Raw genomic sequence first — 16,647 nt, forward strand, 5'->3', positions numbered from 1 at the left:
CGAAGAGGTTTGGTTTACCATTCAGGGAGAGCCAGGAAAACCTGTCCCTAACCCTGGTGTCTTCCCTGACATTTGGGACCTGTCACCAGGGAAAGAAGGAGTGGCAGGTATAAGAGAAAAAACACCTATGATTTTTTTCATCCTCTTTCTTCCATTATACCCCCGAAATCCACATTTCCAATGGTTTCCAGCAAATAAGGAAGTGGGCAAAACAGGTGTGCGGGGGTGGGTTAGGGTAGGGGGGAATAGGAGAATGGGAAAGAGAGCATAACAGAGCACTAAGCTCTCACACTCCAGAGAGTTTAGGGGAAAAGTAATTCTCCCAGGCCCTGCCTGCTTAGGGGTTTGGCCAGTGTCCCCCTTGGACACCTGTTGACCTAATGGGGGCGTTAGGCCTTGTTTCTAGTAGTGGGTGGGAATGGGTGGGAGGAAGGGACAACTGAAAGAGTGGGAGGAGGAGGCTGACCTAAACGCTGGATCTGAAGGGGTCTTCAGGGTCCACTTGGGAAGGTTGATGGGCTGTGGGACAGTGGGAAGGTGGGTGGAAGGGTCAGGGTTAAAAGCTGCCTCTTAAAGGGATCCTGTCAACAACCTCCCACAAACATGGTCCCCCAACCATGGCATTCTGGCTACATGCAAAAAAATCTCCTCAGGGCTGGGTCCCCAGGAACCCTTGGCGACAAGGGCATGGCTGGTTTCTGCAGCCAGTGGAGGCCCAGGCACTGGGCCCACCAAGTAGCTTGCCATAAACCAGAGAAGTCATTCAGAAGCCTCCAGCAGCACAGCCTGTTGAGGGCAAGGGCAAGGGCAAGGGCAAGGCATGAGGCATGAATCTCCAGAGCCCGGCCAACCCAGTAGCAGGCAGCCATGAAGCTGGGGAAGCAGCCGTGGTCCAGGAGGAATTGACTGTGGTGTTTCCTTCCATGTGCACACGCACATAGAGACCCAGGAGACGTGGTGACAGGTGATGCACACCCAGGAGGTTGACAGGGTCCCTTTAGGTCTCGGCCCCACCCCTGGTGCTCCCAGCTGATTAACCTGTGTGTTAACCTCGCCTTTGCCTGTTTGCTGCCTCTCTTCCTTTCCCTTTTCTCCTCTCAGAGATGTTGCAGACCAAGGCCAACTTACCCATTTTGTTTCAGGTCTCTCATGGATGAAAGACTCTAATCATCCTCCTTTCTTGAGCCCTGAGCCTTCTGCCTTCCCCCCTCTCCTCCTGTCCCCACTCCCAAATCGGGTTTTGTTACCACGTTTTCTAGGCTGGATGCAGAACATCCTGGACTCTGCTCTCGTTCCTGTTTCTCTCCTTTCTCTCCCTTGACCTTCTCCCCTTCCCTTCTGAAATAGCTCTACCCACAAAGATGGTGTTCCTATCTAGAGATATCCCCCAATGTTTTCCAGATTCTAATTTTAAAACATATGCATCTTTATAGTCCATTTGAGGCCTTCACTCTTTACCTTCCTCCCTTCAAAATCAGCCACCTCCATTTGCCCTGAGAATGACATCTGAGAACCTGGGAGGGAATGGGTTGTTTCCTGCTCATAACATCTGATTTAAATGAGAGAGAGAGAGGCCCCTCTCTGCCTCAAAGGGTCTAGCATGATCAGAAAAATATTCTGGGAAGCCAACAAGAGAGCCATGTATTCAGGCTGACCCTCACCTAACCCATGCCCTGGCCAACCTCTGCTTCCCCAGCCTGGCTGTGCAAAGTCTCCACAGTGGCACTTCTGTTTTCTTTTGGCAGAAATGCCTGGGAACCAAGAGGCCCCTTTCCCTGTGACCTGACCTCCCATACTAAGAATAACAGCCCTAGGACAGCATGTCTTGCGATCCCTCTGGAAAGAGGGCATGGCTGGGAAGTGGGGAAGTTAAGGTTGCTGGATAGAGCCAGGAGGAAATGGAAGACACTGACGTATGGCTCTTGTGAGTAAAAAATAAAAAGGGAGAGTTGGCAGCCTTCTAGAAGGCTGGGAGAGAGACCTGGGAAACTCTCAGGAGAACTTTAGTGCTTCCAGACCCACTCGCCAGACTCTGGAATTCCATCTCCCGGAAGCCCCAACTGGCGGCTAGAGAATAGGAAAGGTCTGGTCCTGCTCAGCAAATGTTCTCCAGTCCTGTTTTGTCCCCTTTGCGGACATTTATTTAAAAACTAAAAGAGAAAATGTCCTTTTTTAAAGAAGACAAGTGCCTTTAGTACTAGCTCCTTTCCACTCCATGGGAAATGTGGCTGTCCTGTTCCTAGGGATTCCTCATTTATGAGCAGATGTCCGTGTGGCCACAGCACTGCCCTCTAAATCCCTCACCTCACGGATAGGCAAATGGCCCACCCAGGACTCCTGGAATCCTCTAGGGAACCTGGGACTGCCTATCCCTTGGTTGGCCAGTTGTCCAAGTACCTTAAAGTCTTGCAAAAAAATTTATCTCTTTCCTTGTCTAAATATGGTGGAGGTGAAATTCCATAGGTACAGGGTAAAGTGGTAAAAGTAGGACACTGCCCTTCCTCTTCTGTGCCAGAATCTCTCCTTTCTAAGAATCCTGTTCCCTTCCATACCCTCTACCCAGACCACCCCTATCAACTCAGTTCTCAGGAAAGGCTTTGATAACTTCATTCACTTTGGTGGCACCTGCATTTCAGCAGGACCCTATAGCAGAACGGCAGTGTTGGGGAAGGAGCCTGGGCAGGTGTAGATTAGGAGAACATTGTCTAGGGCCATGTCCTGTGCTCCCCAACTATGAGACCTACCTGCACTATGTCTCCTTTCAGCCAGGAAAGCCTTTGCCATGGCACAGCTGCCCCTGAAAATTCTTGGGCACATCCAGAGCTGGAACAAGGTGACCCTCATTCTAGCTGCATAAAGTCCAGCATTTTATAGACATTGTTTTAATGATGTGGTCCCCTTGTCATTGCTGAACTTTACATGAGGCACCTCCGAGCTCAGATGACCTGGCCACCCTTCTGGATCACACTGACTGTTTCTCTTTAGCTCCCAGATCACCCATGGGACCACAGCCCGTTCTCCTCTAAGGGGTCACCCAGCTGTGGTCCCTCCCCGCCTCCAGACAGGCCCTTCTGATGAAGAGAACCGGGGACATGGGGGTTGCTAAATGTGGACTGAAAAGAGAGTCCAGCCACATCCCTGCACCATGGCAGCTTGTGCTGCCTGGCCCCAGGCCCTGCTGGGAAGTAGAGAGGGCCTCTGTGCAGGAGGGTGGTGAAGCGGGATGGTCTGGAGGAAGGGGAGCCGTGTGGCCATGGGGAGGCAGGGCAGGAGGATTGGACTAGCTGCCACCTGGCACCTCCTTTTCCCCTGGGCTCCTGGGCTCTGAGAGGGTGTTTGGAACTCCCGCAGCAACACTGAGGTGCCGGAACGGTGATTCTGATGGTGATTGTTGCTCTGTTCTTGTCTGTCTAATATTCCTTTTTAATCCCCATCCTGCCTGCCCCTCCCTTATGTAGGGTTACTTTAGTGATCCCTGGAATGTTTTTGACTTCCTCATCGTAATTGGCAGCATAATTGACGTCATTCTCAGTGAAACTAATGTGAGTATGACTCTGCCCTCCCCAGGAACCTTCTCCTTCCTCTTCTTCTGCCTACTGTTTCCCTCTCACTCTCTCTCTCTCTTTACCTCCTTTTATTGATTTGTTTTAATTTCCTGTTTTTACCCCCCTCCAGTCATGCTTTTTATTGAACCTGCCGTCGTCCTGTGAGGGAAAAAAAGTGGGAGCCTCTCCTCCTTTTTTTCCATTAGTCCCAGCTCAGCCCTGTGTGCCAGGCCCAGGGGCGTGGCCGAGTGGAGGGAGCAGGCGGTGGGAGGCCGCCAGCTCCCCTCCCAAGTGGCCACAGCCCGGCGTAACCTTTGAACTAACCCAGCTTTTGTCAGGCCTCTCCACCCTGCGAAAACCAGGTGACCCAGGTTTGAGCCACCAGGACTGTAGAGTGGTAAGAGAGTATTTACTATGCCCACGTAACCTCTTTCTTTTCTCATTTTTTTCTCTTCTCTCCTTTCTTTCATGCTTTGTTTTGTTTTGTTTTGTTTTTCCTCTTCCTTTTTGTTTTGTTTTTCTCCTTTGTTGTTGGTTTTTTTTTTTCTTCTCTCTCTCCTTTCCTCGGCTTCTCTGCCCCATGCAGCACTATTTCTGTGATGCATGGAATACGTTTGACGCCTTGATTGTTGTGGGTAGCATTGTTGATATAGCAATCACCGAGGTAAACGTAAGTACATGGCGTCTGGACCTGACTGTCCGTGCCTGCTCTAATACTCATTGTCTTTCCCCAGTTTATTGTTTTTCTTCCTATTTTCTCCTCCCCACCTCCTTATTTTCATTTCCTGGTTTTCATTTGTTTGTTTATATTGGTTTAAAGGATTTTTTCTTGTTGCTTTATTTTGAAAATGTTTTTATGATTTATTTAACCTTGGAACGAGTTAGGCCTCCCTTTCCTTTAAGTTTTGATTGCTGCATCCTTTTCTCTCTCCTTTTACTCTCAGCCTGGCATGACTCACACTGTATAGGAGGATGCAGCTATGGGGAGCACGGAGTGAAAAAAACAAGGGACATTTGCAACTTCTGGGCAGCTGCTGGGGCGGGGACCCAAACCTCTTTTCACTCCACCTCACCTCCAGACCTCTGCCTCTCCCCCTCTCGCCTTTCCACCCACAGCATCCTGGAAAGGAGCTCTCTCCAAGTGAGACACTGGATTAAGGCTTGGTCTTTGCCTGCATTGTCAGCCCAAGGCCTGGCCCATTACATTCACACTGAAAGGGCTTTGTCCGATTTAACATCAGCAGCCCATGCAGGCAGCCCGGCCCGCCCAGGCCCGTTTGGGAGAGAAGCAGAGAACTGGTCATTTTCAGAGCCCTGCCCTGCTTGCACCCCTCTTCCCTGGAGTGGCCAAAGAGCCAGGTGGCTGGTGACCCACCGAGAGAGAGCTCTTCTGAGGTCTTTCCTCCCTCTTGCTGGGGCAGCAGCACCTCTCTCCCACATGGAACCCACCCAGGGAACGGACTCTTGTACCCGCCTGGTTCTCTCCCACTCCCGCCCCCACACCCTGCCCTGGCTCCCTGGCCTCAGACAGAACTCCAGCCCCTGCACTCCGAGGCCTCCTGCCGCCTTCCTCGAGAGTTGCCTCCTCCTATACAGCTCCTACCAGTTCCTGCACCTGTCTCTTCGTTACCTGGCATGTTTAAACCTTCTCTTTATCTATAGGCAAGCCCTCTTACAGTTAGTCTTTAACATGTGTTAATCTTTTGTCATAATTTTTCCTTAATTAAGAGACTTGGTAATGTTTGCACAAATCTTTGATGCACTGAACCATGAATAACAGCATGGAGCAGATGCTGTCCAGTTTTGATCAAAGATGTTTAAAACTGCCCTACCAACCGCCACCATCTCCCCACTGTGTCCCACACCCCCTCTCCCTCCATACTTTGCTCCCCATCAGTTGAACTGACTTGTCATTTTATCTGCCTGATTCCCCTGATGAAAGCCCCTGTCTGTCCCTCCCAGCAGATGGACATTGAAGGAGGCTGTGACGCTTCCCAAACCCGCCCTCAGCCCCTAGCACCCTCCCCACTCACCCGCCCTCAGCCCCTAGCACCCTCCCCACTCACCCGCCCTCAGCCCCTAGCACCCTCCCCACTCACCCGTAGCTCCAGATTCGGTTGCCTCTCTGTCTCCCAGATCCCCCGAGTTGTCTTTGTCTCATGTGTGTATGTGTGTGTATGTGTGTGTATGTGTGTGTATGTGTGTACACTTGCCCTTGACTTCTTCCGGTGAATGATAGATTATATTTTTTAAAAACAGTCTTCCTACACATGCTTTGTGCGCCCTCCCCTCATACTCTGCCTCACGCCTCCTGAGCTCACTCCCAGTTCTGCAGGCTGGATGGCCCAGGTTGTATCTCAGATGCTATTCAGAGCCATGAGTTGGTCATGTGTCTGTAAAGGCCAGAGCTTCAGGCTCGGAGCTGGCGCTGTGCCGTGCCCTGAACTGAGGGCGAACTAAGGAGAGGACGGGGCAGAGAGCAGCAGTGGGCCCTGCCCTCTGAGGATGGAGTTTTTCAGACAGCAGTGCAGGTCCTCGTGAAGCCTGTGCCAGGGACCGGGAGCCTGAGAGACAGCAGGAAAGTGCCAGCCAGTGACGGCAAGCTGCTCCCCACTGTCGGCAAGGCCCACATCAACACTCAACCTGCCGTTTTCCCCCAAACTGTTAGTGTTTCTAAAAGAAAGACAAAGAAAAAGAAGTGTTTAGGGCATAAGTTTCTATAGAAGTGGCTATGTTGGCGGTAGAGAGGGAGGGTGCAGGACAGGAAGGAGCATAAGGCCACCATGCAGACCCTTCCATTTATACGTGGTTTTCTACTGACGATTCACCCTTGCATCTGTCTCATGGAACTGAACTGCCCTATGAGTTTGACAGACAGAAGTTATCATCCCCAGTTTGCTGCCGCTAAAGATGCTGGTGGAGAGGTGAAGTCCTTCTGTGCTGTGCAGCTGAGGCCAGCCCCTCACTCCTGGGTCCCGCCCGAGTTCCCTCTCTAATCCATGATGCCCTTGATAAACACATCATCTCACATGTCCTTCCACCAGCCAGGCTTTGTTCAGCCCTTAAGTTCTATAATTCATATTCAAAATAACTGTACCTGTTTTGATAGTCTACACAAAAGATGACGCATCAGCCCCCTCGGAGCTGTGATGCAGCCTCTCACCAGCCTCCCTTACCCCAGGCTCAGGGCTCTTCCTCCTCTAGACCGAGGTGAAGAGTCACACTGAAGGGTGGTCTGGAGACGAATTGGGGACAGTGTGTGTGATGGAGAGCAAGGGGCATTGTCCAATGAATGGCTTGTGAACCAGAAAAACCAATATAACACCCCCAGGCAGGGGCGGTGTGGGAGAGAGGAGAGAGGGTTGACGTGAAGTCAGAGCTGGCAAGTGGCTGAGTCTAGCTTCTTCTTTTTCCTGGAAAAGAAGACTTCATTTCCTCCTCTGTCAAAGGAATGTGATGATCTTATGGGACTGTGTTTTGAAGCTCAACGAAGAGCATCTATTTTAAAACTCTATGTAAACTATAAAGTGCTACGGAATGGAAGAGACTGGCACCCAAGCAAATGACATTTTTTCCCAAATCCCTGCTGGAATAGCTCTAGCCAATTATATTTAGTTATAACTTGCGCCCACAGGCACTGTTAGAGCCCTTGTTTCCCAGATATGATTAGATTCGTGGAGATGGTTGACAGGTAGGGCCAGACCAAAGCCAGTGCAGCTCACTGACCACGGCCCATACCACGCCTCGGCAGGGCTGTTCCCCAAGCACGTTGGGTGTAGCCCTGCACTTGCATAGCAGTCAGTACTGTGGATGACAACTTGTATAAGCAATAATGCTTAGTCTCAGAGATAGGTCCCTCGGCCCATAGGTTCTGCCTCAGGCCACTGGCAGCTCCTGGGTCTGAACACTCCCTGGTGCAAGCACTTTACAGCTCCAGGTGTCCCCTGGGGCCGCTCCAGGCCATCACAAGATACTCACTCCCAGACATATGTTCTACTTGGCCTCAGAGGGATCCATGAGGGCTTTTCACCTGTAACTCATCATCTTGGACTCTTAAACCTACAGAAATTGACTCTCATTTCCCTCACCTAACTGCCATATTCATCCTAACCGCCCTCCAAATATTCCTCACATCGAAGCTCATCTCCCCATAAATGCCTCCTCTTTCCTCCTTGCCTTTACAAGGCTATGGCACCTCTCCCTCTGGGAAATGGGTTTCCCACCAATCCCAGGAGCCAGCATTCATTCATTCCACCATGTTTATCATCTCCCCTTCTGTGTGCCGGGTACGATTGTAGGCACCTGGAGTACTTCAAACAAAATCTTCCTTTTCATGAGCTGGCAGTCTAGGGTCAGGATAATAAGCCTGTGAGCAATGCACGGAGTATAGAAAACACGGAAATCATAGTCCATCGAAAGCTGGTAAGTGCTTTGGAAAAGGAATAGTGTCGTGTAAGGGGGTCAGAGGTGCTAAGAGGCAATGAGGGAAGGTGCTATTTCAAATAAGATGGAAGTGAGGAGTTACCCATGCAGATACCTGGGAGGAGGGCTTTGGGGGCAGAAGGAACAGCTGTTACTGGTGCAGAATGAGCAGGGGAGACGGAGAGGGGAGGGGACCAGAGAGGGGGAGCAGATTTTGGCTTTTATGCTGAGCAAGAAGGGGAGACACTGGTGCCTCTGAGAAGAGGTGTCCCCTAATCTGACATTTCCGAAGGCCGATTGGCTGTCTATAGGAGTCAGGGTGGAAGCACAACACCATGTAGAAGGTGATTACGCAGGTAATCACATGATTACGCAGGTGGGAGGGGACCGCAGCCTGCAACAAAGCAGCAATAATAGAGGTGGTGAAAAGGGTCCAATTCTCAGTCTGTTTTGAAAATAGAATGAACAGTATCTCCTGACAGACTGGATGTGGGAGTAGGAGGAAGAGGTGGCCAGGATGGCTGTGAGGTTTGGGCCTAAGCAGTGGGAGGATAGAGCTGGTATGAACCGGGAAAGACAGGAGGTGGGGCACGTTTGCATGAGGAACTCATTGGGCTGCGTCTATTTCACCTCCCAGTGGGGATGGCAGGTAGACAGTTAGACACACAGTCTGAGGGTGGGGCTTGGGGTTGTCAGCATATAGGTAGTATTCAAAGCCATGACAGTGGTGAAGAGCTCCCAGGGCTGAGTGGGGCGGGGCCTCCAGCAAGAGGAGGGCGGGACGTTTTGCGCTCAGAGCCAGTCTGAGGTTCACTCTCTGCTGCCTCTGGGAGATGCCTCTGACCGCTGCAGATTGTACCTGGGGGCGATCAGAAGGCTCCACCATGTGGAGCTGTGCTGGATCCTGCTTCCACTGCTCTTCTCCTCCCGAGGCCTTACCTCGTCCTCAGTCAGAGGCTTCCTCCCTCCGTGTCCCCTGGGAGGCCCAAGTGCAGCATCTTGTCACTCTAAGGAAGCCTTCTGGTGTTCCTTTATTTCTTGGGTCTGAAATATATTTTCCAGAGGGAAAAGCCTGAGATATAGGCCCTGTGGTTGTTAATGGAAGCTCCTGGGGCATCAGAAACTGCTCCCTAACATCCCAAGTTGAAATCAGTTTGGGTCCCTGGTCATTCAACACCTTTCCCAACACTGTTCTTTATCGTTCTGTATTTTGATTATTGCACCATAGAAGTGCTGAGAGGCCTGGATTCTTGCATTATGGATACAGGACAATATTCCCAAATTGCAAATCAAGAAGCTTGTGTTCTGTTTCCAGCTCTGGCACTATGAAGCCATGTGACTTAGAGCAACTAACCCCATTCTCTGGTCCTCAACTTCCTTGAAAGTGAAAGGGACCAGGGGCAGGTGGAGATGGCCTCAGAGGGCCTTTGCGACTCCAGCACTCCTTGGTTCTGAATGGGACATTTTCTGGCTGTGGGAGGCAGATTTCCATTTCCTCTCACTACCCTGCCAGATTCCAGCTCTAAGGCGGAGTTCCTTTCATAGCGCTCCAGGGCTGCGTGGGGATCTGCTCCCTGGCTTTTAGATGGCTCATTTGGAAATTCTCCCGGGAGGAGGCCTGCAGGGACCTTCAGGTTGAGGAGCAGGACAGAGATTGTGAGGCCTGGAGAGCTCCTCCAGAAGGTTCGGAGAGAGTAAACGCAGGAGGATTTGCTTAGGAGGCAACACACTAGCCCACTGAAGTGACCGGAGCAGAAAAACAAAGTAACGCTGGTCCTGGCTCTGATCTTAGTTGCTTAGAGTAAGGGAGGCAGGGAGGAGGACGGAGCGGAAGGGGAAGAGGGAAATGACGGCTTCTCTTGGATGGGCATGTGCCAGGCAGCCTACTAGGACATCACACACAGTCAGATTAACACCTCCGGGTGCGTAGTGTCTGCAGAAGGAAACCAAGGCTTATGCAGGATGAACAGTTTGCCTATAGCTAATAGGTGGGAAGACTGGGATTCAAATCCATTTCTGTGGGAGAATTGAGTCTTGCATTTCCACAGAGTCCATTAGCCGACTCCCTGGGCCAGTCTGGCCTGGGCATGGCATCACCGAACGGCCCCTGCCACTCACAGGACCTCATTCAGTGCACTCCCAGCATCACGGCCTGGGGCAGAGGCTTAACCTAACTTCTCTGTGCCCGCTGAAATGCCCGACCAAGGGAGCCCAGGCTGCCCTGGGCTCATGCGCCTAGTTAATGGGGCTCAGAAGAGAAGGGCAAAGCCATTGTAAAGCAGGCCCACCTGACAGCTGGAACTTGAGAAGAAAACAGGAGTGGGAACTAGATGGGCCTGGGACTCAGTTCCAGGGAGTGTTCAGCGGTGAGCACACGGAGGCCCCACATCCTCCCTCCCCCAGCTCCTGAGCCAATGGGACCTTTCCACCACCGCTCTGAGTAACTGTCCCTCACCAGCTCCCCATAAAAATAATGAAGCAACTTTGACTCCTGCTCGGGCTTCAGGGCCTGGAATGACGGGGAAAGCAGCCATTCTGAGTCACAGAGTGTTTGCTGCACACCCGCCCCCAGGGTTGAGTCAGAATGCTCAGCCCGCACGCGCCGACCCTCCCTCCACATCTCAGCCAGGATGCCTATGTGGGCCCTCAACCTGGCTCTTGGTCTGCCTTTTCCTGACCCCGCCATGGCAGAGAAGGGGCCAGATGGCATGAGAAAGGCAGGGCTGGGTGCCCCCAGAGGTATGAGGAGGGTAAAGGCAGAAAATGAGGTCATCCAAAACGTTAGAGAGGACGCAGCCTTGGAGACCATCTAGCCGGAGCCCGTCTCCACAGGCTCCACGAGCACCTGCTGGGTAGCAGCCCCAGATACACAGTTTTACAGACAAGGACAGTGGAGGCAGAGGCAGGGAACAACTCGCTCATCCTCACAGCATTTCACAGCAAGGCCAAGCCAGAACCTGGCGCCTGAGCGCAATCCGGCAGGTTTAGTTAGGGGCTCAAGGAGTGACATTGCCAGACATTGTCTAAATGGCAGTGGTCAGTGTGGCATGGGCTGCTTCTAAGGTAAATTAAAGCAAGATGGGTGGTGTCAGGCCCAGCTGGGTGAGGACCTCCGACACCTCCATTTCCCTTTGCTGGATGCCTCCTCTGTCGCTGACGGAGCTTCCAGCCTCTTGACATCCATCCCCACAACAGAACGAATGCGACCAAGGTCTCTTGTTTCCAATACACTAATTCATACTCAGGTGGGGGGGACTCAATCAGCTCCCCTTTCTTTGAAGAAGAGAGGGTGACGCTCACCCCAAGGACTGAGTATCTCATGTGTCTCCTGTAAGACTTTCGGGAACATGACACCGAATGAGGAAGCTGGTCCCCAGCCTCGGCCCCCCAGGGGTGTGACGTGACACGGCAGTTTCCTCCTCTGCTGGGGCATAGAGCTGGCCCTCGAGAGACGTGGCTGAGCCCACTCTTCCCAGCAGGGAGGAAGCATGTGGCCTTCGGCAGGCAGTCCAGCTGGAAGGGGAAAAGCCACTGCAAAAGCCTCTGGAGGGCGAGGCTGATGCGTGGGCAGCGCAGGAGGCAGTGTGGTGGGACAGCCAGGTTGGAGAAGCAGCCCCGTACCAGCAAGTTTCCCAACGCTGGTGCCTTGAGATGAGGCCTGCAGGCTTGGCCCGAAAGGTCTGTGGGAAGCTGTTTGCTTGTTTGTGATGGACAGCCCGGTCTGGGTTCTATTCAGCTGTCAGATCATCCGACAGGTTAGCTCCCCCTGCCCTCTGCCTTGTAACCAAGGCCCCTTCGCTTTTGTTTTCCTCTATTTTTCTTCCCTTCTTTATTCTCTCTCTTCTATCCACAGACAACCCTCTCCTTTCATCTAAAACAGAAGAGTGGGAGGAAGCTGTCACAACACACTCCTTGGTTTGGCCAGACAGCCACCTGGGTCTGACCAGTGTCTGTCACTTCAGGTCTCACAGGCTGAGCAAGTTCCTGTTGCTGTGTTTGCCAGACGCCTCTAAAGCAAAGGAGCCTAGGGTATTCCAGAGCTAGTGGAGAGAGTGAGAGAGCCTCAGGCAGGCTCAGAAATGCCAGAAGTGCCCCCCAAAAGCATCGCCACTTCTGTTAACACCCATTTACTCTTCATGTCTGTCCTTCCTTGGGAATCATCTGCTTGCTCTTCTTCCTTTATGGGTCTCTCTGTCTTCACTCTTATTCTTTGTACTTTGGGATGCTCTCTCCCTCCCTCCCTCTTCCCCACCTATGGAATTCTTTCATGCTGCTAGCACGGCTGACAATGGATTTCATCCATTTATTCTTTATGGGTTTCTTTTGTTTGCATGACTGGACAAGGGCCATCCTTCCCAAGAGAAGATAAAGCTGCCATGGCAATATGATAATCAGTCTTGTTTAACGTGAGTGCCTGGCAGGTGACAGCAGTACCCATGCCCTGCACCTCCCACCCATTTCCTGGGGGCCAAAAGTCCCCTCGAGGGAGGTTCTGAAGGGTGTTTCATCTGGGTGCCTGTAGCCACAAAGATTCATGAGGGATCATCCCCTCTGGCTAGAATTTTTCCTTGAAGAAACAGATGCCAGCCAGGGAATTTTCAACATGGTGGACATGGGGGGAGGGGGTGTTGCTCTTTCCACGCTCCACCTTGTCATCTTTGGGCTTATTATCTTCATTTCTTCCCTGCCCTGTTCTGTCCAATGTTTTTGCCTCCCTCATAATGCCCCATCTTCCTCTTCTTACCACTCCTCCTCCACAGACCTGTTTACATCTCCCATTCATTCCAGACCAAGAGGGAAATTCTCTGTAAGAATTACTTTCCAGTGCCCATCTTTCCTTCATTTGCGCTTATATCTAAAAGCCTTTGACATCTTCTGTATCCCAGTTGACTTATGGTACTTTAAACTTTGTATCCCCCTTAGCAAGGAAGCTCTTAATTCAACTTTGGAAGGTTACAGGTTAAAACATTTTTTACTTTGGTCTCCTAAACATGCCTTTCCCTGCTGCCATTTCTGGTGGCTCTAAGGTGCAGCATCTCCCAGCTCCCTGACATCTATAGGCCACACTAGTCCCTGTGTGCTCATTTCTCCTGGTTGAAAGAGGAGGTAAAAGAATAATGAGGACCCCCCCCCCCAATTAACTGACACTTGCTAGCTCCTGGCCACGACGCTGGTGTCAGATGTTTCTAGAAGCCCCTGGCTCTGCCTCTCCCCATCCTCTCTGTGTGTACCAGCCTGATAATGGTCCTCTCACCACAGATTAACTGGGGTTTCACCAACAAAGCCCCGGCCACTCAGCCCTCCACCACACCACTGTGCTCTCACAACTGAACTAGCCATCCTGCCTTGCAGATCAAATTGAGACGAGAGCAGAGACAGCAAAAGCAGAGACGCAGAGCTTGGCATGGGGTGGGGGTGTAGGCAATGGCAGCTGGAACTTGCCCTTCAGGTGGATGGAGTGGAGTTTCTATCACAGCCACTCCCTAAGTTTTAGACAAAAGATGTTAAAGAAAAGCAAGGTTCCTCAGCAGGGTGCCCAGTAAAAGACTCACATATCCCATGGCATTGCCCTCACCTCCTATTCGGAGGAATGAGGAACCTCAGTGGCCATGAGGTTATAGCCATCGCCTCAACAGCAGCCATCAGAACTGGCAGCCCATCTGTGGGCCCTGCTCCTGACTCAGCGGGGAGCCAGCCTCCCCTGGAGGGAGCATGAGGGAGTCAGTGCCTTTCAAGGTCAACATGGCCAGGAGGGGGCAGCGGAGGCTTCTGAGCTCTTTAAAATTCTCTTTAACCAACTGATCTCAAGAGAATTCTGGAAGACAACTTTGTTGGGTATTCCAGCCTAGATATTTACACCTAGCCCCTAAATCCCCAGTAATCTTCCCTGTCCTGGCTGTGCAAGAAGGAGGAGGGGCAGGGGGAAAGAGAACATCCCTTTTTATATGGTTAGGAGCTATTTTAAACAACTTTTAGTTCTCCAGAGAGACAAAGTAATGTTAACAACTGGGAAACACATGCCACTGATGTCATATTCCTGGGAAATCCCTCCACTAGGACAATCTCTCTGCCTCTCCTGTGTTCCCGGGGTTTCCCTAAGCAGCCTCTGTGTGGTCTGGAGATAGTACCGCAGTGAGCAGGAGCAGTGAGTATATTCCAGAAACCGACTCACCCACTAGGCAACACTTCGGATTTGATCCTAAACTTCACTCAGAGACTCTCTCTTACTAGCTGCCCTATGTCACCCCTATTGTCCCAGCCAGTTATACCAAACCAAGCTAATCTGCATATGTAAATTGAAGTACGTTAACTAGCTTTTCCTCTCTATTGGCCCTTAACCCAGCGGTTCTCAACCTGTGGGTCGAGACCCCTTTGGCGGTCGAACAACCCTTTCACAGGGGTCGCCTAAGACCATCCTGCATATCAGATATTTACATTACGATTCATAACAGTAGCAACATTACAGTTATGAAGTAGCAACGAAAATAATTTTATGGTTGGGTCACAACATGAGGAACTGTATTTAAAGGGCCATAAGATTGAGAACCACTGCTAACCTGTTAGCTGGAACCACTAGCCAGGACTCTTTCTGAAAATGTCCGACCTCTGCCTCACTATAGCATAATCACCTGCGTTCATGTATACAAATTGCATGAACAAGTTTAGTTAATTGACCCAATGTCTTTAATGCCTTGAAAGTTACCAGATCGTTAGAAAACAAAGATGAAAAAATTGGTTGCTCAGACATTCACTCCACACCTACCATTAGTGGATACAGCGTAGAATTCAAGCTCAGGCAGAATGCTCAGGGCTGATGTGCAGCTCCACTGGCTCTTGGGGAAGGGGAAGCAGTAGGGTCTCCAGGCTCCCGGGGCATACGTCTGCAGGGAGTCCTACCCCTCTTCCCCAGGAGTCCGTGGATGGAGAAACTGTCATCTAACTCAGGGAACTGGGAGCAACTCTGGAAAAGGGTCAGAGATGGATGGCACAAGTACTCCAGGCTACCAACTAATTCCAAGTTTAGCTCAAAAAGTAGAACTGTTGCCAGGTAGTTTTTTTAAGAGAACCAGGGACTCACAGAGAGCAGCCAACGAACAGTTGGCTGAAAGTGCAGGTGCCCGGGTCCAACTGGCCCAGTCTTCCCTTCCAGCACATTTGCAGCTGGGCAAGGGGACCAAAGACAGGACCGACTACACCAGGTCATCTAGGAATGTCCTTCGGGGGCTAGCGGTATGTCCGTGAACTGTGGGTTCTCAAGAGCAGGGGCTGTGTGTTAGGCTTCTTCCTGTTGGTTCCACTGAGAATCATTCTGTGATTGCTTTGAGAGTTTATTAGGAGTGGTTAGTTTTTTTGTGGTTGTTTTTTTTTTTTTTGAGACTGTGCACTTTGTAAGCATAGCCTCTCACATAGAACAGGCTGTGTGAGAGGTTCACAGGCAACACTGCCCCAGCAAGTCGAAAGTGCCCTCTGACCCTGGTGCCCACCAGTAGATGAGTGGATAAAAAGGCCGTGGTACATTTACACTATGGAATACTAGGCAGCAATAAAAAAGGATCTGAGACAGCATGGAGGGACCTGGAGAGCATTATGCTAAGTGAAATAAGCCAGTCAGAGAAAGACAAGTACTCTATGATTTCACTTATATGTGGACTCTAACAAGCAAAGTAGAGACAGACACATAGATAGAGAGCAGGCTGACAGCTGTCAGGGTGGGAGGGGCTTGGGGGGCTGCGTTGGGGGGCGTGGTGGAGGGACTGAGCGAAAAGAGACATACATGCCCTTTGAAAAGCATGGTCTAAAGCCAGAGTAAATGATTCATCTGTGAGTCTCCTGATTCTCCCACAGTGCCGGTCTCATTAACCGGGCGGGGGACCCCATGCAGGCCCCCAGGCCCCCGTCCTCCCACTCACTGCTGCCCTCACAGATCCCCTGACCACTCCTTGTCTCCCACTGCAGAGACGTATCATGAGGATCCTTAAATCAATACATATTATTAAAATAACAAGACAGGATCAAGGTGATTAGAACAGACCTAAAACTACATTTTGAAATAAAATATGACTTAAATAGAATAGATCTTAAATAAGAGCTATAAAAGGCTAAAATTCAACCAAAAAAAGACAGTAAAGACCTTTAAATATCCCAAATGAAGCATTCTGCATGTGTAAAAAGTAAAACACAATAAAACAAGTAGTTTAAATTTCTTAATGGCTGGGGTTATTCACTGTGACCAGGTGACTCAGGTGAGTTCTCTAAGTTGTTTTCATTCTGGTCCTATTTGGGATGGGATTGACCCAGAGGACATTCAAGCTTTTCCCAGGGTTCTTAGCAGTAATGGGGTGGGGCGGAGGTTTCAGGGTGGACCTAAGCCTGCTGGGAACTCTGCCTAATGCCTGGGCATAGTGTGTACAATAGATTGACCTCTGTATGACCCTCACACTCCCTCACTAAAGCCTCAGAAATACAGAACCATTCACACAGGTGCACACTTGACCATCCTGAATTCCCCCCACCCCCGCCGCGCGCGCGCGCGTGTGTGTGTGTGTGTGTGTGTGTGTGTCCATGTTCTATCGCAGCCTGCTAGTCAAATTCTAGTGAGCCCAGCTTCCAGATCTGTGGACTGACCGGCAGCTCGTGCTCCTCCAGAAGCAGAATGGAGATGGGACTGTGTTCTGCAGAA

General features: G+C 51.0%; 1 protein-coding gene across 28 annotated transcripts in view; it reads left to right on the forward strand.

Moving 5' to 3' along the window:
* CACNA1C (calcium voltage-gated channel subunit alpha1 C) overlaps window positions 1-16,647 on the forward strand; it is a 616,430-nt gene that overhangs the window by 552,565 nt on the left and 47,218 nt on the right. For 13 of the 28 annotated variants that reach the window (XM_059683990.1, XM_059683995.1, XM_059683988.1 and 10 more), the window contains one exon: window positions 4,132-4,215. In XM_059683990.1, the coding sequence (XP_059539973.1) occupies window positions 4,132-4,215 (84 nt within the window). Of the gene's footprint in view, window positions 1-3,458; window positions 3,543-4,131; window positions 4,216-16,647 lie in introns of all 28 variants that reach the window. The other 15 variants (XM_059683972.1, XM_059683989.1, XM_059683991.1 and 12 more) reach the window with 3 other exon arrangements.

This window comes from Myotis daubentonii, chromosome 2 (assembly GCF_963259705.1).
Source record: "Myotis daubentonii chromosome 2, mMyoDau2.1, whole genome shotgun sequence".
Taxonomy (NCBI): Eukaryota; Metazoa; Chordata; class Mammalia; order Chiroptera; family Vespertilionidae; genus Myotis; species Myotis daubentonii.